The 23,219-nt window shown below is 32.3% G+C and overlaps 3 protein-coding genes and 1 pseudogene across 3 annotated transcripts; 1 reads left to right on the plus strand and 3 right to left on the minus strand.

The window, feature by feature from the left end:
- LOC104751097 lies at positions 244–2,392 on the minus strand (annotated as a pseudogene).
- On the minus strand, positions 7,793–11,309 carry LOC104751098 (inter alpha-trypsin inhibitor, heavy chain 4-like). The gene is made up of 12 exons (XM_010472974.2): positions 10,812–11,309; positions 10,549–10,707; positions 10,254–10,469; positions 10,076–10,165; positions 9,873–9,989; positions 9,517–9,786; positions 9,280–9,439; positions 9,118–9,195; positions 8,912–9,012; positions 8,660–8,830; positions 8,514–8,588; positions 7,793–8,434 (listed from the first exon to the last, which is right to left on the minus strand). The coding sequence occupies exons 1-12, from the start codon at positions 11,193–11,195 to the stop codon at positions 7,979–7,981; spliced, it is 2,277 nt and encodes a 758-aa protein (XP_010471276.1). The 5' UTR covers positions 11,196–11,309; the 3' UTR covers positions 7,793–7,978.
- LOC104753799 (PHD finger protein ALFIN-LIKE 3-like) lies at positions 16,614–17,860 on the minus strand. Its single transcript, XM_010475997.1, has 4 exons — positions 17,808–17,860; positions 17,535–17,735; positions 17,309–17,447; positions 16,614–17,031 (listed from the first exon to the last, which is right to left on the minus strand). Exons 1-4 carry the CDS (start codon positions 17,858–17,860, stop codon positions 16,771–16,773), a joined length of 654 nt encoding a protein of 217 aa, XP_010474299.1. The 3' UTR covers positions 16,614–16,770.
- On the plus strand, positions 20,361–21,668 carry LOC104751099. The gene is made up of 2 exons (XM_010472976.1): positions 20,361–20,815; positions 20,897–21,668. The coding sequence occupies exon 2, from the start codon at positions 20,927–20,929 to the stop codon at positions 21,431–21,433; it is 507 nt and encodes a 168-aa protein (XP_010471278.1). The 5' UTR covers positions 20,361–20,815; positions 20,897–20,926; the 3' UTR covers positions 21,434–21,668.

Raw genomic sequence — 23,219 nt, forward strand, 5'->3', positions numbered from 1 at the left:
TCGAATGAGAAAGTTATAGTCTTTAGTGAACAAAATTAGTCATTTTCAATTTTGAATATCTTGATTCAAATCTGTCACTTAAACAGTTGATGTTTTTCATTTATGTAATATCCCAATTTAGTCTTTTATTTGATCTGTTATGCTGTTTTATTACTTATTTACACTTCCAGATTCTAATTATGGATATTCAAAAATCTCAGTGATATTCCTAGAAAAATTACAAAATGATAACAATAGTTACAAGGCTTAAGACAAAAGTATTATTAATCTGAATAGTTTTGTGTGTTACAAGTAAATTAAAAAGAAGAAAACATGTAAAAATGACTGAAAAACAAAAAACAAAAGAGTGTTAAAAGACGAAGTCTGTATATAAACTAAGGTTATCCACCTCAAAATACACAACTACATACATGTATGTATACATTACTATCTTCACATATACACACATGTATCCATGCATACAAATATCTCATGTACTGTCTGATGTTTAAGTTCACAAAACATGTTTGGTTTTACTGACCCAACCATGCAAAAAAAGGGATTCATGAGCTCTTGCAGATTACCCAAAAACATTCATCAGAAAGAAAATGAAACTGATTGATTGATCATTTCTTGTCTTGATCTCATTGAAGATTCTCTATTATCTGAAAGAAAAAAAAAACATAAAATCCAATATCAGATACAGTATTATAGGCAAAGCAACTGAAAATGTAAGATTTTATTGTCTGGTTAATTATTACCTGTACTTTCTTGTAAGAACATGAAAAAGGCAAATATTCAGATCTCAAGAACAATGACTGCACAAGAAGTAAAAAGAATCGAATCAGTTCATGTTTTTATTCAAGTTTATTAAAAAAATTTAAATCAAAAGATCTTTAACTCACAATCAGAATCTGTTTTGACCCATTTACCACCATCGTTACTACTTCTTCCTTCTTCTTCTTCATTCTTCAAAGAAAATCGTTGCTTGTCTTGCAAGTTTTTCTTCGTTGATGATTGCTTCGAGGAAGTTTGAGTGTTAATCTTCTTGTGTAGCATCATTCTCAGCAACTGTATCATACAGTGTAAATAATCAGTGATGGAAAATGTAGTTATATTGAAATTTGTGTGTTATGAACTTTAATTAGGGGGCTATACCTTCTCCATTCTCGATTCTTGAAACGTGTCTCTCAAGCTAGGGTTAGGGACGGGGGAGAAACCGTCTGTACATACAAACATCTTCTTGAGGAGATGAGAAACAGAGGTTTTGCTCAAATCTTTCTTACTCTTCTTCGTCTTGTTTTTGCTCTCTGTCGAAATCGCTTTGCATCTTCCTAAGATAACACTGATCGTACGCTCAATGTCTTCTTCATTCTCATCATAACAAAGGGCGTTGCTGATTCTTCTATCGACCTCAAGACTCGAAGGACAATTCAAGAATCTATCCAAAGGAAGATTTGCCAATTCTCTATTCACGTCAGATTTCCTCTTCTTGCTCCTCCTCGTTAAGAGCTTCGTCAGCTCCTTCTGTAGTTTCCCAACTTCCTCAGGAGTGAAATCTTCTTATAGATCATCGGAGGAAGAAAGATCTTGATCTCTATCTTGTGTTTGATCTTCCACGTGCACGTTAGACACCGTCTCTTCTTGAACCACTTCTTGATCAAGTTTTTGTGGTGTAGGCTCTTTGTTACCGAATGTTCCGATCGCGAGTAACCCGTGAGGCCAATCGCTAAACTCCTCTCTCGGTTGATCTTTTTTACATAAAACAAAAGAAAACTATGAGAGAGAGCCAATCAATGGAACGGAGAATGTTGGGAGGAGTATTTTTTTCTTTGCACATGTCCCAAGTAGACAGCAACTTTGGTAATCAAAATTTTTGTTCTCGACGAATAAGTAGACACTAGAATCTAGTAGTTTTCTTTTTGGTAAACATGTTAAGACAATAGAATCTAGTTAATTAGTGTAATCTTGAACTTACGAGAAGAAGTAGAGGATATGCTTGGTCTATGAGTATTCCCTTGCTTCCCATGTAGCTTGTTTTGCATCCACCCGAAGAACTGAAAAGACAATAAAATACTATTTATGAGTAATCATGTTACACTATTTTTGAGATATAGGAACAAATTCATATGAGTGATTAAACGAATTACCTTCATGTCTTAATGACAGAAGAAAAAAAAAAAGAGTTGAAATAATCCGATTTATGGTGGTGAATCAAGAAGGCTTAAATACAAGTAGAAATCAAAAGAATTAAGATTTTTTAAAACTCTTTTGATGAATTTGATGGTTCAAGTTCCAATATATGACGGGCTTATTCGTCCAGATTCCCACTTCTTCAAAAGTGAAAAAAAATAAGGAAGACGAAGAAAAAAAGGTTTCTCTCTAGAAAAAGAAAAATTTCGGAGTTGGTTGGTTTTGGTTAACTTGTGTTCAGATATATAAACCCCTTTACTCACACTAGTCTTCTTTATAGTTCATACTTCATACAGCTCACTCACCATGTACGACTCATATTGGCGCACATGTCCCCATGCAAACGATCGAGGTCCAAAGAAACATTCTTCTTTGTGTATTTAATTAATTGTATTGTAGCTTAATTAATTTAACGGAGCATTATAATTAAAAATATTAGTTTTGTATCGTTGAGAACGTTACGGCTTTGATCACGAATCATATAACGGCACTTCGTTTCAACAAATAGTCTCAAACTAAATATCTTTTTACCATTTTTCGACTATCTATAAAAGGAGATGGAAATAATATTGAATCCCTAGAAACCATTTGCCTCGTTATTGAATGGTTAACTATGCTGACACGAAGATATAGAGGTTTCTACACATTTCGTTTATTTGTATGTGATTTTCGTGGAAATTTCATATTTTATTGATTTCTTGAAAATTGTCCTTGTAAGATGATAAAACTTTATAATAAAGGTAATGAAGAATAATTATGTACTATTAAAAAGAATACGTTGGAAATTAAAAGTTCTCAAAAATAGCTTTCAAAATGTCTTACCGTACAAATCAAACGTCAAAAAAATGTTTATGAAACATCGTTTCAATTTGTGACCTCTGAGTGTGAAACGTGTTATTAAGGTTTTGATCCACAAGTAATTGTTATATGTAAAACATCATTGTAAGGCTAATATCGAATTCTAGAGCATTTCAGAAAAATCTAAGATGGAAAGAGACAGAAAGAAAGATAGAAATTAATAAAAGCAAACCCCACGAAGGAACTCATGCCATTGTCCCCTTACCCTCTATTTCTCATCTCTCTGTACATTTTATCTAATATTTTCCATCAAATAATTGAATCATAAGTTGTGGGCGTGTAACGCATTTTGATCTAATCATCGATATATCAGACTTTCCATGGTGCCACGTTAGTATTACAAAGCCATGTGAAACTTATACCAGTCCCGAATGTTATAATGGCCACCGAAAAACTCTTTTTTTTTTTTCTCGACCAAGTTTGTGCACATCTAACATCTATCGACTTTGATGTAATGGTTTGCTACACTAAACCGTTTGATTGTTAACAATAACATAAACTGTAGACGATACAAACCTTTTTTTTTTTCTCTATCCAGTGAATGACACACATTCACATCGACAAATTAAAATAGAAAATTTATGGCGGGCGAATTTTATTGTTTTGACAAAGTTAGTAGATTTGATTGAAAACCTACACCATTATGGAAAGATTCATATAGGATTTAGTATATCTTTATCAGTCACATAAAGACTACTGAGTACTGATAGTTGATATTGATAGTGATTAGAAATTTTCCATTATAAAGTTAAGTTAAATGGATTTTCTTAACAATTTTTTTTTTTTTTGGTCGGAAGGATTTTCTTAACAATTTGTTTTCTTTTTTTTCTATATAATTTCATGGTTTCTTAATTAGAGTGATGTAAATAAAAGGGAGAGAAAAAAAAAACGAAGGAGACAAAAGGAAAGCAATAAAAAGCAGACTCGCTTTATCGTCGGAGAGTTGAGCCCACCGCACCACTCCCAATCACGTGAACTCAGGTCCAATCGACATTCGCCACGTCGTGCCTGCCCTTGCCTTGTTCACTTGTCTTTTAAATCGAACTTACGTTTTACAAAAACTAGAAAATGTTTTGAAGGAAATATCAAAAGAAAAAACTACTCTTAAAGAAAAATGGGTTCGAATTATATTACAAAATGAATAATTGAAGTTATTTATTTATTGTAGGCGAAAACCTAAAATATTAATTATGAAGGATGAAAAACTAAAATTTACACAATGTGTTAAATAAATAAATAAGAACATCTTATTATTATTTATATCGTCTGGTAGCCGGTTTCTTAAAATTGTGGTATGCATTATGCATATAATATCGTAAGATAATACTATATATTTTCTTCTATTTTGGTCAACTTTTTCTTTTTCAAAATTTATCAGTATGAGACTAATTTTTTTTAGTTTGCCTAAAAAAAAAAAAAAAAAAAAAAAAAGAGAAACATATCAGTATTATTATTATTATTTATATCAGTATGAGACTAAATATTTTTTTTTTTAGTTTCTCTACTACTCTTGTAAAAAATAAGCATATACTAACTTCTTTTACCAAAAAAAGAAAAAAAAAAGAAAAAAAAAGAAAAGAGAAACATATAACTTCTTACTAGAGAGATAAGGAAACAAAGAAATGGTCCCCTACCAAAAAAACGGAAACAAAGAAATGGTGAGACGAAGACGTATCATAATACTAAAAAGGGTCCAAATGCAACCCTTTTCCCAAAGGGGTCGGGTTGACTTTCAACGGCTACTATATATCAGTTTGGTACATACTCTAGCCACTACTCGCCAAGTAGCCAAAGAAGTGAACAAACTCTCTTGAGCTATTATACTAATTTATTTGTAGATTTATTTCCTTGATATATAACATATAGTTTATGTTCAAAGTTCAAACTGTATACGTATTCTAAAGAGATATTCAAATACATGAGTATATGTGACATAAGGGCCGGGGATGGGCTAGTGCAACAAGTGCATTTGCACAGGGATAAAAAATTTAAGGTTCAATTTTTAAAAGTTTATATTATATAAATATTTCATTTTACTGAAATTATATAAAAATCTATATCTAAAAAGTCTTAAAGTTATACTTTTAAGTTTTATTTTAAGGCCTAAAATTAATAAATATATAAATATGCCCAAATAAAAGTAATGCAAGATGAATATTTTCCATTTAACCCAATTGCTTGGTAAAAAAATAGGACTTTTTTTTTGTTATTGCACCAGGTCATGCCATTGATTAAGCCAATTACTAGTATCATTCGTGTCAGTTACAGATTCTAATATACTTTCTATGCATCGATGTTGGTAACTCTAATACAATTATACAGTGTAAGATTTGTAAATTAATACATTATCAAAGTCCAATAGCGTTTCATGTTACCAAATGAATTAACATCATTGGAGGAAACATGCATATCTTATTTGTCCCCATGTAACTTTGTTCTTACTTTATCTTCTTCTATTGCCTTCTTCTTCTCTTTGATTGTATTATTAGTTACTAACAGTATCTTAGGAGAAAATCGAGATTAAAAAAAAAATAAACATTAACATATCGGAGTGTTTGTGGCGACTTGGCTCTAAATGGTGCATTGGTATAAAAAAATGGGAGAGAAAAGGAGTGTGGACCACTTTAAACAGTCATTATTGGAAATAATGTGTGGTTTATATGGTTAATACGTTGCCTTAAACATTTGCTAATCGTGATTAACAACATTTGAGATGTCTTTGTGATTTTAAACAGAACACGTGTAAGGCATCTGAAATAATATATATGCAACTGATCAAACTACTCAAAGTACTAATGTACTATAATCTACCCCAAAAAATTAAAAATAGTACTAATGTACTAATACACATGAACTGATCGTCATGCAGCTCGTCAGCATGTCATTCGTGTAGGAAGTGTGATTTTGTTTTTTTAGGTTACAGAATATAATAGGTTAGTCGTAAATACAAACGTGACATTGTTCAATTCAAATACTAAGTTTTCCTACATATTAAAAATTATTATTGTATTATATGAAATATTTGATTGATATAATAAACGGTTGCTACAAAATAATACTGTACTTTTCTTTGAAATTTTATATTTTCTTTTTCTTCTAGAAAAACAATATGTGGCTGTGTGTTTAAAACACTAATTTTAATTATAATGTAATGACCAATACGAAACTAGTGAGAAACAAGTTCCACCATCTACGAAAATTGTTAATTGCGACTCTTTTTTTTTTATTTGTCTGAAAATACTCAAATTGTACATGTTTGAGGATTAATTTACTTTATGTATATATATATATATATGTAAAGATATATAGTAAAAAATATATGATAGTGTAGTAAAATATATATATATATATATATATATTTTTTACTACGTTATCATCTATATATATATTAGTCTAAAGTCTAGACCTATTAGACATAATGATAAGTTTATTAAATTCAGATCTAACATGTAACACTTGCGATTACGATGAACACTTTCACGAATAACTCCATGACGTGTTATTCTCCTTGCAATATTGGATGTTTTACTAACACTTTTAAACTGTGCCATACCAACAGCTAAACCTAATTCTCGAGAGTATTGTTAGGGATTACAAAATTCTGAAATGTTCGATTAGCCTTACATCTCATTATTTTACAAGAAAATGTATTTCTCAAATTTGAATCCTATACTTGTTGTAAAAACCCTTAAATGTTGGATTAGACAAAATATGTTTGTAGGGATGTTTGTAGTCGTCGAATTAAGATGCAAAGGGGTGGTTTCATAACTTAATTAGAGAGAGGTAAGTCAAGAAGATTAGACGAGAGATGCATCGAGATAAGAAAAAGAGAGAAGAAAGGAGAAGAAGATGGGGGAAGCACATGGAGTGAGCATGACGAGGTCTCTTTGTGTTTTGTAATCTTTCCATTAGTCTACCAAATCTTTCCATTTCTGGAATGTTTTCTCTCTTCCGCTTCCTTTCTCAATCTACTCAACAACTCTCCCTTCTTCAATGACCTTTAATCACATTATTAACCTTTTACCAATAAAATCACTCTTATTATTAATATTAATATATAGACAGATCATTCTCATTGGATCTGAAATCTCTTTGTCTATAAGTCAAAAATTTACAGGCTAATCTTGTTAGAGATACTATAAGTTATATATGTAGGAATTTGTTTGCTGTCTATTGGTTTATTGGTACTTGTTCTCAGTCGTCTATCTTTGAACTTGAGCACCTAATTTGAATTTGGATATGTATGTACTAATTCTGATCCTCTTCTCGATATTTGTTTTACAATATACTAAGTAAAGGTAAATACCTAGTTGTAAGTCATATTCAAGATATCATGACACAGCTGGATTAAAATGCATCGATTCTAAGGTGTTATTCTTCCCTCGTTCTTGAAAAAAAAAAAAGAGTTAACAATCAGTTCATATTCTCTGTCCTAGTGGTTTCTATAAGTAATGAGACATTAGCTTCAATAATGAAACTTTATTTGGTGTTCGTAGCAACTATAAATTCATGGGATTGTTGCTACGTATGGTGTTGGATGAGTGATCATCGAAACAAATACTAAATCCGGAAGATGATATGGTACCATAACAAATTGGGTGAGGAAAGGACACTCCCATCTACAACACTTTTTCAGAATGATGAAAAAATTTCAGACGAAGTTCTCTAACAAAGTCATCATCATCTTATGGTAATTCCTGTTTTGTTTAACTAAGTTTGAATATATGATTCAAATCCAATAGCTTATTTCTATAAATTAGTATATTAGTAGTCAATTACATTAGTCTTGTAATTTTTAAAACTTTGACGTACATCACAACTTCTAATTACAGATACAGATATTACACACTAATTATATGATTTTCAACTTTTTCTAAGAGAGTAAACCCATTAATTGAATTTACATTCTTTCTTTAGTTTTTGATTTTGACATTGTCCTCCTGATTTATTAGAGGTCAAGACAGCCACAGACTTCGAAACAGCAACCAATGCACTGGAAACAAGCCAATGCTGCACATATCTGAGAGAAGACTACGGTGCACTGATCGCTCACCCTAGACATGCACTGCAAGCAACACATACAGCAAACTCGATCCACCACTCCTGACGCCGCTCTTATCAGAAGTTCCGCTCCATCCGCCTCCTTAGGCTCCTCCATCCACGGTGGCACGTTCTTTAACGTTGCCACAATGTTACCGAACCCATACCCTTGCTTCCCAAGCAAACTCGTTCGAAAGCTGTTGTTCCTCTGCATCTGCTTGTGGATTTGGTACGGCGGGTTTCTTAGAATCTCTTTGATTGAAACTGGTCTTGCCATTGTCTTCTCTTCGTCGTCTTGCTGGAGTGATAAAACCATTTGTGTGTACTCGCTAGGAGCCCCTGTTTGTATACTCAATCTCATGACCTGATCATACAAAAACGATAAATTTAGTTAATAAGAAACAAGAGACCAACATTGTGGAATCACAACCCCTAGTTAAAACCTTCTCTTGTAGCTCTTTCTTGTCTTCGAACCAAGCTCGAGCAGTGAGTTCATCGATTTGTCTCCTTGCAAGAACCTGCTGTTCAAAGGTTAGCAAAAGGAGCTTTGTTGTGTTCCTACGAGATTATATGTAAGTAATTAGGTAACCTTGTCTAGAGGAATGTCTTTAGCCTTCTGCACTGTTAACTCTATTGTGAAACAGCTCAAATCAGCCAGTGTGCCTCTGAGTTCAATTTCATCTGGAAACTCTCCTTTGTATCTTCCAGACAAGATCAACGGATCACCGAGCGTAATGTCTGGAACCTGAGAAGGAAACAACTGCAAAAACAAAGAAAGACAAGAAGGTCAAAAAAGAAATATCAAGAAACGAACTCTATGTTATAGAAGGTGTATAAGTACCTCGACTGAGCGGAGGAGTTTGAGAGCATCAAAAGTGGTATTGGCTACGATCGTTGAAGAAGCTATATCAAATAGTCTACTCATCTGATGCTCAAATGAATCTGGCTAGGTGTATTTTTAATACAAAGCAAGAAATGTTTTTAGCTTCTTGATTCTGAATTAGTACAATATCAGCAATAGTCAAACTAGAGGGTATTACAATCTACCTGTGTTGTTCGTGCCATCATAGTAACCATTCCCTATCCGTGCTAGCATTCGCAAGAAGTAATGGTTGCAAAACGAACCTGTGGAATTGTTTCTAACTAAGACTTTGATATTTATATGAGAGAGTAAGCAAGAAAAGCAAAAAAAAAACAGAGTTTACTTACCAATGCCAAAGGTAGATATCCGAGGAGAAATCGATTTCCCTTTTCTGCTACAACATTCTTTCATATCATTACATATCTCTCTCTCGTTTTCAACAGATCCATCAGTGACAAGATATACAAGAGGAACTCCAATATTGCTTCCTTCAAGCAGTTTCATAGCCTAAAACACACATGAAGAAGACTCGCTGAGCAATCTTTGGCTTATGTCTTGACAGAGAGATCAGATAAGTAACGAACCTGTTTGAGGGGAAGTAACATGTTTGTTCCACCATTTGCAATCAAATTACTATCAAGCCATTCAGTCACAGCAGAGATAGTATCATCTGTTGCAAACTCCATCGAAGTTGAGAACTCCATAATGTCATCGTTGAAGGCGATTATGTTGAAAACATCTTCAGCTTGTAGCTTAGCCAAACACTCTAACAAAGCTTTCTTCACATCCTCTAGTGGCTTCCATTTCATGCTTGCACTTATGTCAATCACAAACACAACTCTTCGTTTGAAAAGCTACAGATAATAACAACATTGCATTGATCATATGTCACAGTTAAGCAGAAGAAGATTCAGTAGTGGTTGTAGTAATAAAAACAAACCTGCTTATGTTTGGTGGTTCCAGGGAAAAGGTACAAACAGAACATTCCTCTATCATCTGAATCCCATGGAGATGGAGACTTAACCAAAACATTACCAGTCAGATCACCAGACGAAACCTATAAAACGAAAAAAAATAAAGCTCGATCTAAGTATCAAGAAGAAGAATACAAAAAATGCTTCAGGGGAATCAAAGAAACCTCACATTGAATGAAACACTAAAATCAGTCCTTGACCAAGATGATACTTCAGCTTCATACTCACAACTTAATTTACCAGCTTCACGATGAGTCACCTGAGAATGATCTTCACACAATTACTCAATCCACACAGTAGTAACAATCTTGAAAAACCAAACTGTTAACACAACAATGTAAAATTACCTTTAAAGGATGGCTTGTATAATTACAAGCTATTTCGCCGCCAATAACACAAGAGTTCATGTTCAACTCAATCTTTTCTCGTTTAATAATCTCTTTGCCTACAGGAACCACATAAGCAGGGAATCTAAAAGGCACATTTAGATGAAACTTGCCGTCTCTGTAAATCAATTTCTGAGACCAATTCACATTAACCGTAAAGATTGATCCTCCATCAACCTAATAAATTATATTGACCATCATTAATAACAAAATCCTAAAGAAGTTAGCTATTAAAAGTGAGAGAGAGAGAACAAACATGTGGGATCTTGAAAGTATATATATGAGACTTGAAGAAACGTGAATCTTTGTCTTTATGAACGTTTTCAAAGTCAGAAGTTTCATCCTCTGTAACTAGTTTGGTCTTGTAAGATTTCTCATTGCTCAAAACATCAATCTCAGCACCTAGAAGTGAGCCCTGTTTACACAAAATGTGTTCAAAATTATACTAAAAAACAATGCTATTAATGGAAAGATAGATAAAAGTAGTAAATTTTGTCGTTTTGTTGTAATGAAATTTACCTTTTCACCCATGGGAACACCGACACAGCAGTCAAAGCGTTTGCTAGGCATAACGCAGTGAACTCGCCACCGTCCAGAGATACTGACAAACGCCGTGTCGAGCCAGCAGTCTACTCTCATCTCAACTCCAAGCATCTGAAGCGGCACTAGCGCCGAAGGATCGCACCGTGCGTGAACGTACGGCTGGTAACTAGGAACTTCGGGGTTATCAACAGCCACCGGATCTGTGATAGAAGCGTAAGCCGTAATCGCCGTCGGGAGAAAATTATCCGGCGATGAAGGAGGATCCGCCGGTACTAAAGGAGGAGTGATGCCTTTGCCGTAGTATATCCTTCTTGAAAGCTTGAGACCTTGCTCTACTCGAATTGCGAACTCTTCCGACATCTTTTTTTTTTTTTTGGTCTCCGGCGATGATGAGACTGAGATGTGAAAAGGAGGTGAGAAGAGATTTTAGCAGGTCCGTGTTTAATGGGTGATTTTTAAATCGGCCGGTGAAAGGAACGGCGAGAGAAAAAGATTTTAATTTAAGTTGGGGATAATGTTACCCAATGGATTATAAACACGTGGAAAGCATCCTGCCGCCACAACAGTGACGGATTTTTTTTTTTTTTTTTTTAATCTTTAGTATATAATAGTATAGATGTTTCGTTTTTTTTTTTAATTTGTTTGTTATGGAATAAAATAGATTCCTTTTTTTTAGGGGAGGTATTGGTTTAGGATTTAGAAAGAATTTAGGATTTAGAAAGAATTTTAATGACTTTAAAAGTTAGGTAAAATATGTTGTTATTCAATCAAAATTTTTAAATTTGGTGTTATTGGTTGTGGATTTGTAAAAAGTTATCTAAAATCTTGATAAATCTAGTGTTATTGGATTAAGAGTTTTATAAAGTCATTAAAAGTTTTATGTTATTCAAGTAAAATAAAAGAATCTTGGATTGTTAATGAATTCAAATTTTATGTTATTAGTTTAGGATTTTATATCATTTCCTTCATAACAAAAGTCATGAAAACTCTTTCATCAAATAGAAAGATTTTACAAGATTAGAAAAAACAAATCATCAAGATTTTAAAAAATTTCCTAAACAATCTCTTAGAATCTTTCATTTTTAACTTTCAATTTTCTATGATTCTAACAATCAGCAAGAACATAAAGTCATTAAAATTCTTTCTAAATCCTAAACCAATACCTTCCCCTTATTCTCGAACAGAGTATAAATAGTTTCAACTTTATCAATAATGGTTTCAACTTTAAACATAATAATAGTTTGGTGGAAAAAAAAAGAATAGCTAAAAATTCGTTAACAGTAACACATGTGTAATTTAGTTTAGATAAATCACTTACTTCCACAAATACTTTAGTTAAGGCAACTCATATAACGTCAACCATTTTTATCTGAATCAAATAGGAATTTTATTTTTTAATGTAGTAATTAAAAGAGCTTTTGTAAGTTTTTTTTTTTTTTTTAAAAACCTCGAAAAAGTTGTAAGTATTTTAAAAAAAACTTACAAAAGCTCTTTTATTTTTTTAATGTAGTAATTAAAAGAGCTTTTGTAATTCTTAACTAATGTCAAATGTTTTGATAATAAGAGTATTTTGTTTTTATATATAGTGTTATTTGCTATTCTTTTTGGGTTTCATGGTGTTTTTGAAGATGAGAAAGTTGTATCCTGGAACCTCTATATGGGTGTTTTTTGTATGATTCCTGATAGATTCTCTTTGGAGTCTTATTCTCTTTTTTTTTTTTTTTTTTTTTTTTTTTTTTTTTTTTTTTTTTTTTTTTTTTTTTNAATAAGTCTTATTCTTTTGTATAGACCACCATGTTCATAATAAATGGCTAAGAATAGAGGAAAGTTTGGGGATTTAATATCCATTTTCAGTTTAGGAATGTAAAGCTAGTATCATTTCTGAGGATCTTTAAAATCTAAATCCAGTTGACCGAAAAACAAAGTGTTCACATATCTATATTTTATTCGCCAATTAATGTATTTATTCTTCAATAGACGAAGCAGCTAAGATTTGTTAACAAACAGTATAACTAATGTTCAGTTATTATGTTATTTTGATCATTCGAGAAAAAACAATCTTTTCATTCCGTTTAAAAAATTTGTTTAAGAATTCCATCGCTTTGTTTTAAAGTATTATGAGTGTTTATGAGAACAGAAAACAACGTTTTTGCACGTTAGTTTTTCTTTTTCCACATGAATTACAAGTCACTCATTAAGAAAGGAAAAATATTCCGCTACCATATCTAAATTTTTCCAATGTAGAATTTACATGACAATACAGATTATATGAATTAGATGGACTTTGCTTTTGGATATTTCTGCTATCACACCAAAACATGTAATACTTTTTATGTAAAAGAAATTGATTGTATAGATCATTCGACTACTTACATAACATATATCACTTTGATTCAATAACTGAATAATGTAAACTTAAAAAAAAAAAAAAAAACACTACAGAATCCTCTGGCTCCACGTCGAGACCGGACCACGATCGACTACTCAATATAAATTCGACAAACCAAATTATTAGACATGTAGGCCATGTACAATAAGTTACAATTATTTTACATACAAAAACAAAAACAACTTTAATCGGTTATTCGTATATTCTGATTTGTAGCTGTGAGTAAAATGGAAGGCTAAAGAAATAAAATGGTGATCATTTAATTTCCACATACATACCGATTAGTGATTACAAACGTCGTTTCGCATTACTAATCAAAGTATAGCCATAAATAGATTCGTTAAAAAAACATAATAAAAACATAATCGTTAATAGCTGAAGTAAAAAGCTGATTTAACGGATTGTTGTCTGCCATGCTTTCCATTAGTAACGAGAATTAATAATAAAATTGGGGAAACTTAATTTAATTACTCAATATTTTTTTAGGTTTTGGTCCACTAAAGATTTTAGACTGCCCTACCTTATTTATAAAATGAAGTTGTAACCACTAATTTTTCGGCGTCGGGCCAACCATAACACTACCTCTTGCTGCTGCTGACATTTCAATTTTTAATTATTTTCCTACGTTATGATATGATTATTAATTTGATTTTAAGTTTGTTTTGTTATCTGTTTCTTCTGATAACCAAAGTCAATACACTCGTAACAAGTTAATAATAGCATTTTTATTTCAACTATTATGTGTCATCGATCGAAATAAAGTAGTCGTGAAGCAAATCTTTTGTGTATTTAAATCGTTTGTATATAGTACTAATCACTTCCCCAATTGACAAGCTGACAACAATCATTTGAAAAACGACATGAACAGGGCCGGCCCAACACTGTTGGCTACCTAAAGCAAATATTAAGCAAAAAAAATTTTTTTTGCCCTTTAAGTTAAAAAAATGTGCATATATTGCTGCTACCAAGTTTCGAACCAGCAACTAGACACCTAAAGAAACAGGAAAAAACCAGCAATTAGATATGGTAGCGGACATGAATGTGCGTGTCATGACCAACTCAATATAATTGTTTTTGGAAAAACGATTATAATTTTAAATGATATGTGCTAGTAAGTATCTCGAAAGCGTGGTCAGGGTTATAATATAAGTATGCTTTTTACAATCAATTTGTAAATAGACTTCTTCTTCTTCTATGTCTATAAATTTATCTACAGTTGCATCTACAGCTTATGGAAGATAATAGAGCTAACATATAAAACAACAAAACAATATATTACATAGAATACTCTATTCGGCTCTCAGAGGCCCATGCTTTTAATATCATTGGTTAAGTGGGTCAAAAACTTTTAAATCAAACGGAGGCCCAGAGGTAATATATATCAATACTGGGCCATCGGTGTTTCTCCAATCTAGCGCATAGAACGAGTGAACCTTATTTTTGTGTCAAATGATTAGTTCTTTTACTACGAGGCTACGACATATAATTTCTCTTTCAATTATGGAAAATAATTTTTTTCGAACAGTAAATTTATATTTTATTCTTGTAGAGATAATAATTTTTAAAAAAGAAAATGATAGACGGTGATTTTTTTTTTTTTTTTTTTTTTNTAAAGAATCGTCATATTTTTTATAGAAGAAACTATCTTATTATATTTTTGATCGGCGGTGAAAATTTGTTTTCATTTTTTTCTGGTCTTTTGAAACTTTGGTGGCAAATAACAAAAATCAAAAGTAATTAAGAAACTACTATAGGGTCCACAATATTTTCTCTCATTTTTGTTTTTAGAACGAAATTATATGTCGGTTTGGGATCACAAATGAAATAGTTAAAGTTTAAATTTTACAATTAGAATGAAAATTATATGTCAGTTTGGGTTCACAAATGAGATAGTTAGGGTTTAGTTTTTACAATTATAACGAAATTATATATCGGTTTGTGTTCACAAATAAAATGGTTAGGATTTAGATTTTACAATGAGAATGAAATTATATGTCTGTTTGGGTTCACAAATGAGATGGTTAGAGTTTAAATTTTACAATTACAACGAAATTATATGTCGGTTTGGGTTCACAAATGAAATGGTTAGAGTTTAGATTTTACAATTAGAACGAATTTATATGTCGGTTTAGATTCACAAATGAAATAGTTAGAGTTTAGATTTTACAATTAGAACGAAATTATATGTCGTTTTGGGTTCATATAACATATTATATATCGGTTTAGGTTCACATATGAAATGGTTAATATTACATACTATTTTAAAAAATCACATTAAATTTTTTATTTTTTCTATTTAACCTAAAACAAAAAGGGTGATCCTATCTTTTTGCTCCAAAAAAAGGTGGATCCTATAATATTTTATTATTAGAAAATGTTGTTGTGATATTCTCTTAATTAGCCTATAACTAAAATAGGGTCGGTTTTTTGTGTGATGGCCCTTCATTTCCGGAACCTTTTTTCCTTCTTCAGGTAGACTTTTTATGCATCATTAGTCAAGTCACGTCAATGTCTTACTTTTAGATGTGCAATATATATGTGTATTGCGTAATAACTAGTTTTATTTTCTGTATATTGTATAGGCATCCAATTCCAGACCTTCGGAGTTGACCTATATTAAATTACTGAAAAATAAGCCAAGCTTGATCCATAAAATTCCGAAATTCTATTTTTTTTTTGGATATCAATATTACTTCTCTTCGTCATCGAATTCCAACTGTTGAGAAGTGCCATATGCCTATATATGTACACTTATTATGAAATGCTGAAAAGCCAAATTTTCCAAAATCAAGGACACATCCACGAGTCTGTCTCTCTAAACTTTTTAGTTGTGTTAACTAATTATCCACGTGAAACACACCTCGAAGATTTCCAACCGATGATGTGAACACTTTTAGTGTGACGGCTTCATAATTGACATTTTACAATATTTTGTATATATATATATATATATGTTTGCTTTGCATATAGGATCCGAACTGGATTAAGTTGTAAGAGCAAGTTTATTTGGGGTTTATATGGGAGTTCTTAAATTTTTTATGAATTAATTGTGTACTGTTTGGAATATAAGAACCCATGATCTCTTAGATAAAATTTTCTCTTTTATTGGTAGGTTCTTATTTTGAGTCTCTTATTTTTGAAAATATTGTTTTTTAAACTTTTAAAATTTTAAATAGAATAGAAGTGGTATAAATGTGTAAACATTTAAGATTTTATAAAATTAGAAAATATTCCATTTTTATTAATTTTCAAACATACAAAACATAATAATTTTTGAAAAACCTCAAGTTTAACTTTTACTCTATTTTCATCCGGCAAACCAAATTATCTGCATGTCTAGATGTTTTTTTTGGTAAGATGTCTTGTTGATTCATACCCGAGGTCACAAATTGAGTTAAAAGGTTCTTTTTCTTCAGTTGCAAAATCAAACCAATTATACAGAGAAATAAGCCCAAGCTGTTATGGCCAATAAAGAGCTACGACTAGCCAAATAAAGAGGGGTAGTGAGAGTTGTCACTACAGGCTATATTCACTACAACAGATTATTTAGGCTCGCGCTCTTTTGTTGCTGCATGAAGGGCACTTGTATTGTTTGATATGCTCAGCTCTAGCTGGAGTGATCTTCACACACTTGCCATGGAACCATTTCTCACAAAGGTCGCAACAGATCCAGAATTCATCAGCGCCATCACTGTCTCCACAAGCTCCACAAAGGGTCTCGCCATGTTCATCCTCATCCTCTTCATCTTCTCCTTCGTCCTCCTCTTTTACATTCCTGGTCTTTGAGCTTTTGCCATCTGAAGTTCTCTGCATGCCCAAAAACAAAGGAAAGGAAATATTAAACTACATAAGCAAAAACATAGGAGAAACTCAAAAACCAATCCAACCAAAGCAGTGTTTTCGGTGAAGCTACAAGTCTGGATTGTATTCAAGATCATGAATGAATAAAAATTAAGTATCAAACCAGTTACGACATATAAAGCATATACATTAATCGTTTTGTTGTATGGATATCTAGTTTAGTAAAATAAGTTTCTGAAAACTGCAAAAACAAAAGAGTTAAAAAGGATAGCAAGGGCCTTACAACTTTAGAGTTGGACTTGGATTTGTTGTCGTTGCTTTGGTTTGCAGTAGATGACTTGTCCTTTGATAGCTTCTTAGCGATTCCAGTCACTACTTCAAATATAGTAGGAACATCATTGATCATGTTGAACAAGCGCTTCCTGAAAATTAAACAAGTCAGTGTATAATAAGACAATATCCACATTGAGAAGGAGACCGAAAGAGAAACGATGTGTGCCATCCATTACCTCTCTTCCTTGTGGAATGAAAACCTCGAGCCGAAGTAAAAGGAAACAGAGAGTAACCAAGCATCACTGTGAATAGCAACAAGAGAAAGCCATTCTTTCTCAGAGAGCCCATCTCTTGCAAAGTTAATACCAAGAGCTGGCTCTGGAAGCTCAGGAGGCACTTCTTCAGCTGGTAAATTCACTTCCCATTCTTCATCGTTGTATACATTTTATCCTAGAAGCGAAAAAGAAAAACTAATCATTTACATCTCTATACTTTCATCATTTAGTTACCAGGCAAGAGTCATGACGATGTTGTTATCTTTCACAAATAGCTCGCCTTCCATTGATTAAAAAGCTCTGCTTTTTCTTCTTCTTCTTGAAAGGAAAAGTTTTTGACGATTGATGAAGTTGTAATGACTCCAGATTTTGATTGCCGTTCATATGAGTCAAAATCATATTAACTCCAGATTTTGATTACCGCAGGAGTTCAAAATAGAATCTAGGATCACTTGAGAAAAGACTTACGCAAATCCCTAATTTTCTAACTAACATCAAAAAACCCTAAATTGAGATCGAAAAACAAAGAAACCTAATCATAAAACAATCTGAGATTCATGCAATTGTACTAACAAACGTACCTTTTGATTCCAATTGCTTCAATCTCTACCAATTTATTCGACTGAAACTCGATTCATGCAATTGGCGATTAGCTTCCAAATCGCCATCTTCTTCTCTCCAATCCCATCGAATCGTCTTCTCTCCATTCCCAACTGAATCCAAACCATTCTCGGTCCTTCGATTCAAACCCATGAAGCTTCTGATTCCAAATCGTTTTCTTGTTTCGGAGATTCCAATCGTGAGAGAACGAGAGAACGAGAGAGAGAGAGAGAGAAATAATAAAATCAGTCGGAATTTTTTTTTTTTTTCATTTTATATTTTCTGTTCGCCCAACAGAGAGCTGACACGTATCAGTCTCTTAACCCATGAGACAGTATATTATATAAGGGGAGTTCTTACGTTTATTCTCTACTTTTGATTTATTTTTTTCCAAAAAAAGACTCTGAACCCCTGCCTGAACCCTCCGATAATCATGCTCTAACGTGCAAGATCTGACAGATCAAATATGCCAAGACATGTTTCTAGAATATACTCGTAAGGACGCTAAGAATAAACAATATTAATTAAGAACTATAAGTTATAATGTTTTTGTTAAAAAAAAAAAAAACTATATATACATTATAATGAAATACATTGGTGGGTGGTGAACTAGCAAAACTAGCAAAAAAAAACATATGTTACTCTTCTCGTCATTTGGTAAACTTATACAAAGTATTATGTAATTACGGAAATGTGCTTTTGTTAGTGTTAAAGAACTTAGAAACTATGATTAGTTAGTATGCATGATAGAGAATATAACTTTAAATTTGTTTGTTAAAAAACCTTTTTTTTTTTTTTTTTTTTTGACAACGTTTGTTAAAAAACCATTGTTATGATGTTTTTCATTAATATTCTTTTTGTTGTCCTATAATCTATTATGGCGTTTGGCTATTTTTCTATCTGCAGTTGCTTGGCAATATATATTCGTTCTGTTGCAATTCTTTTGTCAACGTCGATCTATTGCTTATCGGTATATGTAAGTATCAAATGGAGTATAAAAGAAAGAATCAAAGTGTCAAGAGAACTATTTTTAAAAAAAAATATATTGCAACTTGCTGTTTCTTGATTGGCCAGAAGGTTTATATTGGATCTATAGGAATCGCCAACAAGGCATATCCTTTCGTTTAATTATTCCACGCAATCATTCAACTAAAATATGAATTATATACGTGGCCATTATATGTATCCTATACTTTTTTCATTTTTAAAAAAAATATATTAGCTTTATAATTAGTTTTTCTTTTTCCCAAGCAATTGATTTAGTTTCGAGAATAATATTACAGATTCTAAATTCAACTTTTGATTTACTAACACTTATATTTTGAATGGAATGTATTTATCCATTTTTTCTGTGTATGTCATTAATGTGTAACATTTGAAAGAAAAAACAGTAAACGGCAGTAAGTAACAAAACTATGTTTAGTAACTTTAGTTAGAGTTAATGACATGTCGTCTTTCAAATTTCAAACTTTCATAGTAGTAATAAGGAAATTATAAATCCGTCGTATATTTGGTTTTTAAAAACCATAATGCTATGAATCTAATCAAATAATTGGCTACTGTTGTTGACACCGCATGATATGACAAAAAAAAAATTAGCACAATTAAATACGTATAATTATTAGAGGTTTTGACTAGGTCATAGTATTAGCCAAGTTTCACCTAATTTACCTCTTTCACGAACACTCTTCAACATTTTCAAAATTTTGCATACTAAACCAAATTTTGCTAAAATCGAAAAATTTAAGATACATAAATGTTTGTTTGATACATTAGCAAAATGAATGCCGTGATTAACTATATAAGTAGTCTATAACATTATGGAGTCATATGGTGTTTTTGCCGTGCGTAATTAAAAGGGAACAATAATTGTGTTTTGAAAATGGCGTCATAGACAGATTGGCGACACCTGATTAGCTAAATTAGTCAAATGAAACCAAACCGAAACGGCTGAAAACTAATAATAATTCATATTTTATTTTTTTTGTAAGAATTTTAGATATCGTGTGAATATGTTTGGAGAAGAGGTCAGTTTCTTCGCCAGCTGGCCTAAGTTCCTAAGATGGACGGTGAGGATTGAAAAACATATTATCCGACGTGGCTTTTTTACCATTCTTCTTCCCTTTCATACTCCCTTTATAACACCAATCATTGCTTCTCCCTTCGCCTGCACATTCTCTCTCTCTCTCTCTCTCTCTCTCTCTCTCATTCTTCTCTCTTCAAATATTTCCCAATTATAAACTTTTGTTTTTTTTGTTCTTGCATTCTTTCTTCTCTGTGAAACGAGATTTTTATGAACAAGTACTAGTGGTAATATAAAGGGTAACTTTTTCCTAATTTGATATCAAGAGAAGCCAACAAAAAAAAAAAAAAAAGAGAGAGCTTTTATATTTTGTGTGTGTGTGATTTACTCTGTTTTTACAATGGTTTTGTTTTGTGAAATTTTTATTGGTGAAGAAGGGAATTTAGAAGACGGGGAGTGGAGAAACGAATTATAATTGTAGAAAACAGAAAGAAAAAAGAAAAAAAGTTTTCTACTTTTTTAAAAATCTCTCCTCTGTTTCAGAAACAGAGACAGATCAAGAAGATATCACAAGCAGGCAGAGCTGTCTTGTCTTCTCATTCATCTCCTTCTTCTACTGGTAAAAATCTCTCTTCTTAGTAGTTTTGTGTTCGAAACTTTTGAACCTGGAGTGTTGATCAAATTCTCTTTCTCTCAACAGGGTTTTTTTTTTTTTTAATATCAAGAAACCATGTCGGCGAGTGTACTAAGTGATCCAACAATGCTAATTTCAACACCAGAAGTAATCATCGTCACGCCGGCGCCGGGGACACAGATCTCCGGAGACGAGCCGGAGCAGGTGACGTGTGAGTGCTGCGGATTAACCGAGGAGTGTACGCAATCGTACATAGAGATGATCAAAGAGCGTTACATGGGTAAATGGATCTGTGGACTCTGTTCCGAAGCAGTCAAGTACGAAGTCATAAGAACGAAACGATTCGTAACAACAGAGGAAGCTATGGCAAGGCACATGAACATGTGTAATAAGTTCAAATCATCAAGCCCACCTCCGAATCCGACAGGGCATTTGATCTCTGCGATGAGACAGATCTTGAGAAGAAGCTTAGATTCACCAAGAATGCTTAGATCCATGCCTAGTAGTCCTTCTAAAGACGACGACCAAGATCATCATGATTGTGTTTCTTCTTCTTCTAATGTTTTGTCTAGGTCTGATAGCTGTTTCGCTAGTTTGACATAAAAAAAAAAAAAGAAACATCGTTGAAAAAAAAAGAATAATGTTTTTAAACCGTCGGTTTAGGGACCCACCTTGGATTAAATTCGGTTTTCAGATTTGTAAAAATTTCGTCGGTAAACCAAAATCGGTCACTGTATGTGTTTTTGCCGGATTTGTATACCTTGTGGAAACTTTTTGGGCGTAAAAGAACAATTCTAGCTTTTTTCCCCAATTGCTAATAAAGGTTCGGAATTGTGTCGCTGTGAGCTTTCAGTAAACAAGAACAAAATAAAGAAAGATGTGTTTATATTATTCGATCAGAATTATTAGATGATAAAAAAAAATTAAAAAAGGAGATTCTTGGAGCAATTTATCATATAAAAATGACATGTATGAACAAAAACAATCGAAGGTAGGGCCATTGCTTATCTCTGTGATGATGCTCTTCGTTAAGCCATTAGACATCACATTAGTAGTTATTTTTTAATCACTCTTAAAAAAAGTTAATTCTTAAATGATTAAAAATCAAATGACTATAAAATGTAACGTATGAATCGGTAACTAACATGTTCAAACGTTTGAGATATTGTTTTCTTGATTTGAACAAAAGTTAGATGGGTTGGTTGTCCAATATTCACTAACTCTCAATAGTTTATAATAATTTGGAATTTATTCTATTTCTGATGAGAACAAAAATTAGGAATCCTATTTGAGCATAATTGTAACGTGTAGACACTCGCAATTAATTGGCTAACTACATTGATTGAATCGAATTTTTTTTTTCTATGATGAAAGATTGAATTCGACATTTCGACTACTTAACCAATATATTTTCCGTCAACTTGCTATGTTATCTATCTCCTTAGAATATAATCAAAAGGAGAAATTGTTATTATAGAAGCTGGAAGTGTTCATTTGAAGGGATCACATGCGATATATAAGTATACGACATACACAACACAAGTTTCTATTTATGTGTACTGAAAGTCACAAATAATATTCAAATTCGAAGTTTCATTTTCAAGTTTTCTAGGTTAAAAAAATCAGTATGCATATATGTTGCGTATCGAGCATATATATGCCACGGCTCCACCATTACCACTCTTTTGCCTATTTTCAAATCAAGTCGATGTGTTGTTCTTCTAGTGAATTCTCTTAGGATTTACTGCGTATTGTTTCATTTTTTTGGAGCTTAACGCATGCTTTTCACTATTCTTAATTAGTTGTCACTTTCTATTACATGCTACGTGTGTTTGTTGTAGCTTCAAACATGTATCCTTGACGTGTTAAGCAAAAAAAATCAAATAGGAGGAGATTGAAAGAACTTGAACTGATGGTCACAACAGTATGGATCATGTATTGGCACAACAACATGAGAGATGCGACACGAGCTGATGTGGCAATTAAGAGTTGTGCTGGACGCGGGTATATTTTCAAAAGATACAAAATATATGCACTAGCATCACCTATAAAAACAGAACAAGTTCGAGATGATTCGAGTACATATCTATGCAGAGCTAATACCTAGGACTAAAAGTTGAATTCACGTGTGTTTAAAAGAGGTCATAAAAGTAGGCACACCGAATATTATAAACGTTCGGCAAATTTGATTAACAAAATTGCATAGTTTGCAGTTCTTTCTTACCTTAATATATAAATTGAAAACGTCCCACAGGCCTATATATCACACATAAAGGAGTATACACTCATTGTCCACAAATTTTAAGATGCAAACACAAAGCCTAAGGATCCGTACATAAGTAACCGATCACTTTGGTGCCAACAAAGTTCAAATATAGTCAGTTCGACA

This window comes from Camelina sativa, chromosome 16 (genome assembly GCF_000633955.1).
Source record: "Camelina sativa cultivar DH55 chromosome 16, Cs, whole genome shotgun sequence".
Taxonomy (NCBI): Eukaryota; Viridiplantae; Streptophyta; class Magnoliopsida; order Brassicales; family Brassicaceae; genus Camelina; species Camelina sativa.

Coding starts and splice junctions, on each gene's coding strand:
- LOC104751099 (XM_010472976.1), top strand. CDS start 20,927: ATGTCGGCGAGTGTACTAAGTGATCCAACAATGCTAATTTCAACACCA.
- LOC104753799 (XM_010475997.1), bottom strand. CDS start 17,860: ATGGAAGGCGAGCTATTTGTGAAAGATAACAACATCGTCATGACTCTT. Junction 17,736..17,807: donor ATCGTCATGACTCTTGCCTG/GTAACTAAATGA, acceptor ATAAAATGTATA/CAACGATGAAGAATGGGAAG. Junction 17,032..17,308: donor CCAAGTCCAACTCTAAAGTT/GTAAGGCCCTTG, acceptor TTGGGCATGCAG/AGAACTTCAGATGGCAAAAG.
- LOC104751098 (XM_010472974.2), bottom strand. CDS start 11,195: ATGTCGGAAGAGTTCGCAATTCGAGTAGAGCAAGGTCTCAAGCTTTCA. Junction 10,470..10,548: donor ATACTTTCAAGATCCCACAT/GTTTGTTCTCTC, acceptor ATAATTTATTAG/GTTGATGGAGGATCAATCTT. Junction 8,435..8,513: donor AGAAAGAGCTACAAGAGAAG/GTTTTAACTAGG, acceptor TTGTATGATCAG/GTCATGAGATTGAGTATACA.